Raw genomic sequence first — 8,729 nt, forward strand, 5'->3', positions numbered from 1 at the left:
CATGATGATACAACATTATTCTTGATTTTTATGGCCTCTTTTAAAACACAGTTACACGAGTGTCTCAAAATGTAAACATTTACGGTATATTATCTGAGTTACAATTGTAACGGGTATCTTGTGAGTAGGTCAGTTTTTTTGTGCTTAGATTAAAAATATTCTTTTCCCGCACATTCTTTGTGAGTTTGTGCAAGGCTCTAGATTAATTTACCAGAAAAGAGATACACGTCTTTTGGGGGTATATCCTACTTTCCTATCATTTTTGTCCAATTAAATGAATTGGAGAACTTTCATGTATCTAAACCAGGCCAATAGAGAACAGTAGTTGTATGACAAATAAATAAGTTTTGCTGGGAAGATGTTGCTTAAGTGATAAAATGGTTCAGCCAACAAGTGATCCAAGAGATTAAATATTAACCCAGGGAAGGTAACCATTTTTAAAGTCATGCCTAGCAGAGGACCCAGGTATATATAGGATTGAAGAGCTCTTGGTTAAAGTCTACGTGCAAAGGATGGTTTCTTGGAACTTCCACAAATTTAAAAGCATGAAACATCTATTGTTGCTATTATTGTGTGTCTTTTTAGTTAATTCCGAAGATGTTGATGACTACGACGGAGAGGTGATTTTCATAAAAAAATTTATTTTGTTGTTACTAATGCTACTAATATAAAAATATAACAATCATAATGGTGTGTTAATAGTTATTTTAATGAAATTAGCACTGATTGTAGTTGTGAAATTGAATTATTAATCTCAATGACTTACTATTTTATTTAAAGAATGTTTCACAGCATTTCTTATATAAAACAAAATAATTTCTTGTTTTCTGGTTTATTTTCCCAGGACAAAGATGGCTTAGCTAACATGAGATGTGTTTTTCTCACTTGTTATCCTGAGTTCTATGATTTTCATTTAGTTCTAGCAACACATTATTATGATTAAGAGGATAAAATCTGAAAGTGGTCTAAGCTATAAAATGATAAAAGAATAGTATTTGAAAAGAAAAAGGCTGTGATAGATTAGCTGCTCTAAGGTAAAGGAAGGTAATATATAGCTCATGAGATTACTGTTTATAAATGTGAATTATAAATCAATGTAAAAGCAGAATAGATCAAGTGTAATAACAGAAAATGAAGTATTTTTTGTTCAGATAAGAACCTTTAAGTATGAGCTAACGTGTATAGTTATGATTAATGGTCATGAAACACAATTCAGTCCAATTTAATTGCTGAACAGTTTTTCTCAAGTATTATCTTTGCTAACTTGTGGTATTAAAAAATAAGTGTAATTATCAAATTTCTTATATGTAACATAGTATCATCATACTAGAAATAAGAATGCACAGTAATGTTTAAATGAAGTAATTTGTTCTGGATCATCTGTTGAATTTGAAGGGAATGTAAGTGCTTTAATTATCAGGTTGTACATACAAGAAGATAATTGTCTGGTTAATTGCATTAGATAAGAAAAATGTAAAGAACATGTAAAATTTTTGTAAAGTACTTTGCAAAGCGCTTTCACATCCCTGCTTACCAATGAATCCTCATAGGGCTAGTTTAATAGTTTAAACTCCACAATGGATCTCCTAGTTTTGAGATTATTTCAATTAAGTTGTCTTTATAGACTCAAATAGCCACATAATTTCAGTATTTTTTTATTTCCTTTTTCTCTAGTAAAGACAGACCATCCATGCTATCTCTCTAGTGGTACTCTAAAATGAAAAGACAATAGTTTTCTTCGGTTATAATTTTATTTGTAATAAACAGGTGAATTACATTTCATAAAATGTGTGTTAGAGTGCATGAGCTCTGGTCGGGACCATGTCTTTGCCATGAAATATCTCTTCCAAATCATGAGACCGTGAGAGTGTTTGTGCTTGACAGAGTAAGCAGGAGAACCTGGAACCAACCTGCCTAGGTTATAATCCTAGCACCATCCTACTAAATGTTAAATAATGTTATAACTTAGTGAATAAATGACAATAAAATTCAAAATAGAGTTTGTTTGATGACTTTTAGGCTCAACAAAATTGCAAGAAAGCTCAGTTGTTGCCTCAAATCTTACCATTTGTTAATTTATAATTAAGCGCCTAGGGGTATAGCTACTGAAAAAGAACATATTATAATGTAGTTAATCTAAGCCAAAACTTTTATATTGCAGTGTGTATTTTCCACTTAGCATCTTTTGATGTAATATTTTTTAAGTTAGCAAATGATTTTTATCACAATGCACAAACCATGAGAACTATTTTAAATATGAGAAAATCATGGTAATTGGTAAAGAAATATAGCAAATGTGAAAAGAATGGTTTAAAAAATGATTTTGTTGATAGAAGATAAGAATAAAAGTGAGGGCGGCACCTGTGGCTCCAAGGAGTAGGGCACTGGCCCTGTATGCTGGAGGTGGTGGGTTCAAGCCCAGCCCTGGACAAAAACTGCAAAATAACAACAATAATAATAATAATAAAAGTGAAATTAGCAGTGGAGAAGCCACATAAATTCTGGTATCCGTTATGTGTGATACTGATAAGAATAAAAATGAGCACTCTGTGCCAAGTGTTTTTTTTTTCATTTTTTTTATTTTTTATTTTTATTTTTACATATACATGTGTTTATTATGTTTCCATTTTTTGCCTTCACAAAATTAAAGAGGCTTAAAATTTAATAACAATAACAATGTTTAAGATAAAGACTAGAAACAAAAACCTCGTAAAGAATGAACGAACATGAATACATTTAGAAAAGAAATCAGAGAATTGCTGCATCAAAATATTAAACAATAATAATAATAATAATGCAAAGGTGTGCCAAGTATTGCATTGAGGGTATCACATGCAACAAGTCATTTAATTCTTACATTAATCTCAAAGGCTGGTACAAATGATTATTATCCTTATTGTACAGATGAGGAAACTGGGTGCAGATAAAGCAACTAGCTTAAGGCCTTAGCTGGTTAAGTCTAGAGTTAGGATGTCAACTCAGGCAGTTTGGTTCAGAGAACTTTATTAGAGTCAAAGATTTTCTTATTCCAAATAAGTTCTAAGTAGGTTTTACTTTTACTAAGTCTTTATTGTCTCTTAAATATAATTATATAGGGGTTAGCCTATATAATTAATCTTTGATTTATAGAAATTGACAGTGGGGAAATGATTAATGATAATTGTAGGAGCTGAGTAATCCAAGTGACTTGAGAATAGTCACTCTTCTTGACCGTATAGATTATTGACACTTCTGCATGTTCTAATGTATAGGTTTCAGAAATCTGAGGTCATTACTATTCCTAATCTCATACAGCTTTGTCTCCCTAAAAACTACACCATGTTTTACGTGCAGTAAAACACTGGTCTTTCTATTGTTACTGAACAGTAAACAATGATTGGCTCCCCAAACCTAGCCTGTGGATGGACCTTAAACAAATCGTCAGGCTTGAGATAGGTCCAATTATAAAATGAGGGTGTTGGAATACTTACACCTCAAATCTTCTACAACACTCTGCATTTCATTTCTGCCTGGTTCTTTGTAGAGACTTTTGGATGCCCGTGGTCATCGACCCCTTGACAGGAAGAGGGAAGAGCTTCCCAGCCTGAGACCTGCCCCACCTCCTGTCAGTGGAGGTGGCTATCGGGCTCGTCCAGCCAAAGTAGCTGCTTCCCAAGGCAAAGCAGAAAGAAAAGCCCCTGATGCTGGAGGCTGCCTGCACGCTGACCCAGACCTGGTGAGTTTCCTGATGGTTGTTGCAGGGGTGGTCTCCCATGTAGAGAAAGCCCATGTTCGTCATGTCCTCCTAATGTTTCATTGACCCACATTACTGTCATTGTCACTTTGTTTATTTTGGAAATAAATTCAAAGCATAAACTTATCAGGCCTTTGGTTGAGGCTTTGTTTCTTGTTTTCTTTTACCTGGGCCCAGGATTACAAATTAAGATATGGAAATGTTGCCTTTCCCTTTATATTTTGTCTACTTGTTTTGTTTGGCGGGAAAACCTAAAAGCCTAATAACGTTTTTTCCTGTGGTAAGTGATTTTCAATCTTCACGAGAGTGTGATGATAACTCTAGAATATCTTGTTTTACATAAATAAGATAAAATAACACATTTTTATGCTGACTAATCCATATTATTGAATTTTCACTATTTGCTATTTTAATGTGTAGTAAATATTCATGACCCAAATCCTTCATCTAACGCCTGTATTTTCTCTGTTTATAGGGGGTGTTGTGTCCTACAGGATGTCAGTTGCAAGAAACTTTGGTAAAACAGGAAAGATCAGTCAAAAACAGTGTTGATGAGTTACACAACAGCATGGACTCTGTTCACCGGACCTCCACTTCCACCTTTCAGCACCTGTATTTGCTAAAAGACATGTGGCAAAAGAGGCAGAAGCAAATGAAAGGTGGATATCCTTGCACTTTCTGTTGGATTCTCATGTATAACATTGGAAGTTAGAATGCTATGAGAACACATGGTCATGAGATTCACATTTCCAGAGTAGCCCAAGCAGCATTCATACTGTTTTCAGTATGCACCTAATTACCCCACAATTTTCGCGCAGGCCCCTTTACTTGCAACTCACCAGATAAGCGCTGTTCAACTCTTATTCCCCACATAGTATCGGCAAGGATGTTTTCTTAGAAAAAATTTCACTGACTCCTAAATTTTAGTGTACGAGCAACTTGTGACTCAGAAGATAATGTTCGCAGTAAAAAAAAGAAGTCAGCATTTATAGATTCAAGATTTGAGGTTTTAAATATGAGCGCATAATCCATAACATATTCAATGGTGTTGTGGATAATGATACTTACTCTGAGTCTTGAGTTCTGAATGTGGAATGCCACTGGCTTGGTCATCAGGAATCAGGCTGCTGAACATAAGTGTGTGAGCCTGGCATAAGCATCTCAGTGAGTAACATATCCAAATTTGGACATCTTTCAAAGAAATCAGAGGAATCATTACATCTCCCTTATAAATTTCAAGGTATGACTATACGTAGGTTGGATGGAGAAGTCAATCAAGTATACCCATTGCATAGGATGTTGAACTTCTGGGACAAAAGACCCAAATACTGCTTTCTCCTCTTTTTCTCACCACAGAAATAAAAAAAACCTATTGTATTTGTTACTGGACATAATCTTTAGCTTATGCTGATGGTAAATTACTAGTATAGAAGTTAGGCTACATGTGAATTTCTATATGCCATGGACCAAATAATTTTTCCTACATGCAACTCTGTATCATGACTGCTTGGTGGTAGTTCAATGTTTATTAGCTTAATCTCAAAAAACTCAAAATCACAATTGGATAGTTAAATGCATTTTGTTTTACAAGCAAAAATGAGGATGTTTACTATATAACTTTTTTTTCAGATAATGAAAATGTAATAAATGAGTATTCTGTAGAACTGGAAAAGCAGCGGTTATACATAGAGGAGACTGTGAATAGTAATATCCCAATGAACTTTCGTGTGCTCCGTTCAATCCTGGAAAACCTGAGAAGCAAAATACAAAAATTAGAAACTGACGTCTCAGCTCAGATGGAATATTGCCGCACTCCATGCACTGTCAGCTGCAATGTTCCTGTGGTGTCCGGCAAAGGTAACTGGTTCATACACACAGTTCTTCAGGGTTCTGAAAGAACTTACTCTCTAAAAATAAGACCTCTAGAAGAAAACAATGTCGAGCAGTACATCCACTACTAGATACCCTTGGCAGGTCGTGGTTTGGCTTAGCCCGCTGCATTCACCAGTTTTGCTGAGCAGGATGGAGTATAGTATAGTGATAGTGATGTTCCCAGGGGTGGCTGATGTGTGTATTATGCACTTGCTTCAACAAATGTCAGGACCACGGAGAGGTGGAGGACGCTCTCCATCTCATGTGTTCTAGCAGTTTATGGGTAAACCAGCACACAAAAGGTGGAGAGGGGCTTTTTTCATCCTCTTGACAAATAGAAGTCCTCAGAACTGAATTTGATTCTCATTAAATGAAAGATCAGTTTCTACTATAATATTATTATCAAATGTCTGTTTTAAAACATCCTTCGGTAACCTATATAATCAGTTGTCTTAAAGAATTGGGGACTAAAGACAAAGTAATTTTTTCATAGGCTGCTGAACGTAATGTATTATCTTATGTTGACAGAATGTGAGGATATTATCAGGAAAGGAGGTGAAACATCTGAAATGTATCTCATCCAGCCTGACAGTTCCATCACACCATACAGAGTTTACTGTGATATGACCACAGAAAATGGAGGTAAGCTTTGGATAGCTGTTGGCCTATCATCCTTTAATGATTGTGATACTATAAAATGCTAGAGAATAAGCTGACATTGACTCATTTGATTCGGAATTTAATCCAATATTTAAAAATTTTTAAAATGTCTATGATTCATAATTTGGGGTAAGGTAAAGCACTTAAAATTTCCAAAGATTATAAGTGTTTTCCTCCCATATTTATTTGCTTATTATAAGTATTTGATAGCACCAAATGTAGGTAGGCATAAAATGAATGAAAAAGATAGGGAATTCAGACATTCTTTTCAAAGTGAAATTATTACTTGTTACTGGTTAATATATGCTATTTTTGTTTCTGTCAACAAAAGGATGGACAGTAATTCAGAACCGTCAAGATGGTAGCGTTGACTTTGGCAGGAAATGGAATCCTTATAAACAAGGATTTGGAAATATTGCGAGCAGCGCAGATGGGAAAAAATACTGTGGCCTACCAGGTAAAACCGGGAGTATAAAATAAAATCGTTCTATTTAAAATGGGGTGTTTTTCCCCTTTTAAGACAACAAACAATATGGGAAGTCTGTTTTTAGGTTTTATGAAGTTAATAAGAGTTTCATGACAAAGTGTGAAAGATAGAGATAAAGAAAGACAATTTTTGGTTCCCAGAAGTTTTGTTTTTGGTGAGCTTTTATTTTATTTTTCCTTTAGGTGAGTATTGGCTTGGAAATGATAAAATCAGCCAGCTTACCAGGATGGGATCCACAGAGCTTTTGATTGAGATGGAAGATTGGAAAGGAGATAAGGCAAAGGCTCATTATGGGGGATTCACTGTACAGAACGAGGCTAACAAATACCAGCTCTCGGTGACCAAGTACAAAGGGATGGCCGGAAACGCCCTCATGGATGGAGCTTCTCAGCTGATGGGAGAAAACAGGACCATGACCATTCACAACGGCATGTTCTTCAGCACATATGACAGAGACAACGATGGCTGGTAGGTGTTGCCTTCTTAGCTCCTGCTTTAAAAGTCCCCACCAGTATCAGGGTCAGAGTCATTAACAGCTAACATTATTAACTACCTTTGATGGGCACTGTCAGTCACTGTACTTAGTTCTTCACGTATCATTTTAAAGTTTTTCAACTGTGAGATAGACATAATTATTCTCATTTAACAGATGAAGTGACTTACCCAAACTCACACAACTACCAAGAGATAGAACTGGAATTCAAGTACAGTTACTTTGTGAGTAATGAGCATTTAAATAAATATCTATAGCTCTGTAATGTATATATTAAAACCTTTGTTTTGAGCTCGGTGCCTATAGCTCAGTGAGTAGGGCACCAGCCACATACACCGAAGCTGGCAGGTTCGAGCCCAGCCTGGGCCCGCTAAACAACAATGACAGCTGCAACCAAAAAATACCTGGGCGTTGTGGCAGGCACCTGTAGTCCCAGCTACTTGGGAGGCTGAGGCAAGAGAATCACTCAAGCTCAAGAGTTTGAGGTTGCTGTGAGCCGTAATGCCACAGCACTCTACCAAGAGCGACATAGTGAGACTCTGTCTCAAACAAACAAACAAAAAACCTTTGTTTTGTTTCCTAGGGTTCTCTAATACAAAGGGATCTGAAGTCTATCATTTCAGTGTAAAGTAACCAGTGCAATCCTTAGATGAATTGGCCACATAGGCCTAGTTCTCTCTCTTTCTTGCCATAGGGCAAAGAGGCCTGTGGTGTATTAGCGTGACTCCACATACAGAATCCAAGGGAAGAGCACCACCTATGACTCAGCCTGGCCCTCTCCTGGAGACTCTGCAAAGAAGTAACTTGACAATTCTAATGCCATTTCTAATAACCTCAAACTCATTTCCTTTCAGGCTAACTGCAGATCCCAAGAAACAATGTTCTAAAGAGGATGGTGGTGGATGGTGGTATAATAGATGTCACGCAGCCAATCCAAATGGCAGATACTACTGGGGTGGACAGTACACCTGGGACATGGCAAAGCATGGCACAGATGATGGCGTGGTGTGGATGAATTGGAAGGGGTCGTGGTATTCCATGAAGAAGATGAGTATGAAGATCAGGCCCTTCTTCCCACAGCAATAGTCCTCCAAAACATAGATTTTTAATCTTCTATATGTGACAACATTTTTGTACATTATGTTATTGGAATTTTCTTTCATACGTTACATCCCTCTAAAACTTTCAAATGGTTGTGTGACTTTTTGGAAAAGGTATAGGCTAAATGACATTAAAAATAGCACACCATTTTCTTTTGTATTCTTCATTCATCTTGCTTACCAAGAAGCGTCCAAAAGGATAGTTATGGACAGTCAGTGTTCATAATTTCAGTTCTAGTTGATTGCGAAGTTTCCAGTTAGGAAGAGGGATCTCCTAAACATGTAGGAAAACTGTGAGGCCAACTAAAAACAGATGTTTCAAGGTCCACTTTTCAAATTCTATTTATTTATGTAAGATCTATTATAGGAAACTTGAATTAAACC

At 36.1% G+C, this 8,729-nt stretch overlaps 1 protein-coding gene across 1 annotated transcript; it reads left to right on the forward strand.

Moving 5' to 3' along the window:
- The first annotated feature begins 464 nt into the window (after positions 1-464).
- FGB (fibrinogen beta chain) lies at positions 465-8,495 on the forward strand. The gene is made up of 8 exons (XM_053583334.1): positions 465-620; positions 3,524-3,715; positions 4,209-4,392; positions 5,363-5,590; positions 6,134-6,247; positions 6,597-6,722; positions 6,935-7,220; positions 8,100-8,495. Exons 1-8 carry the CDS (start codon positions 513-515, stop codon positions 8,329-8,331), a joined length of 1,470 nt encoding a protein of 489 aa, XP_053439309.1. The 5' UTR covers positions 465-512; the 3' UTR covers positions 8,332-8,495.
- Positions 8,496-8,729: the final 234 nt, after the last annotated feature.

Source organism: Nycticebus coucang, chromosome 1, assembly GCF_027406575.1.
Source record: "Nycticebus coucang isolate mNycCou1 chromosome 1, mNycCou1.pri, whole genome shotgun sequence".
In the NCBI taxonomy this organism is placed as follows: domain Eukaryota; kingdom Metazoa; phylum Chordata; class Mammalia; order Primates; family Lorisidae; genus Nycticebus; species Nycticebus coucang.

Excerpts from the sequence above, each read along its gene's own strand:
- FGB (XM_053583334.1), top strand. The coding sequence starts at position 513 with ATGGTTTCTTGGAACTTCCACAAATTTAAAAGCATGAAACATCTATTG. Across the intron at positions 6,723-6,934 it reads AAAATACTGTGGCCTACCAG|GTGAGTATTGGCTTGGAAAT; the intron begins GTAAAACCGGGA and ends TTTTTCCTTTAG. Across the intron at positions 7,221-8,099 it reads GACAGAGACAACGATGGCTG|GCTAACTGCAGATCCCAAGA; the intron begins GTAGGTGTTGCC and ends ATTTCCTTTCAG.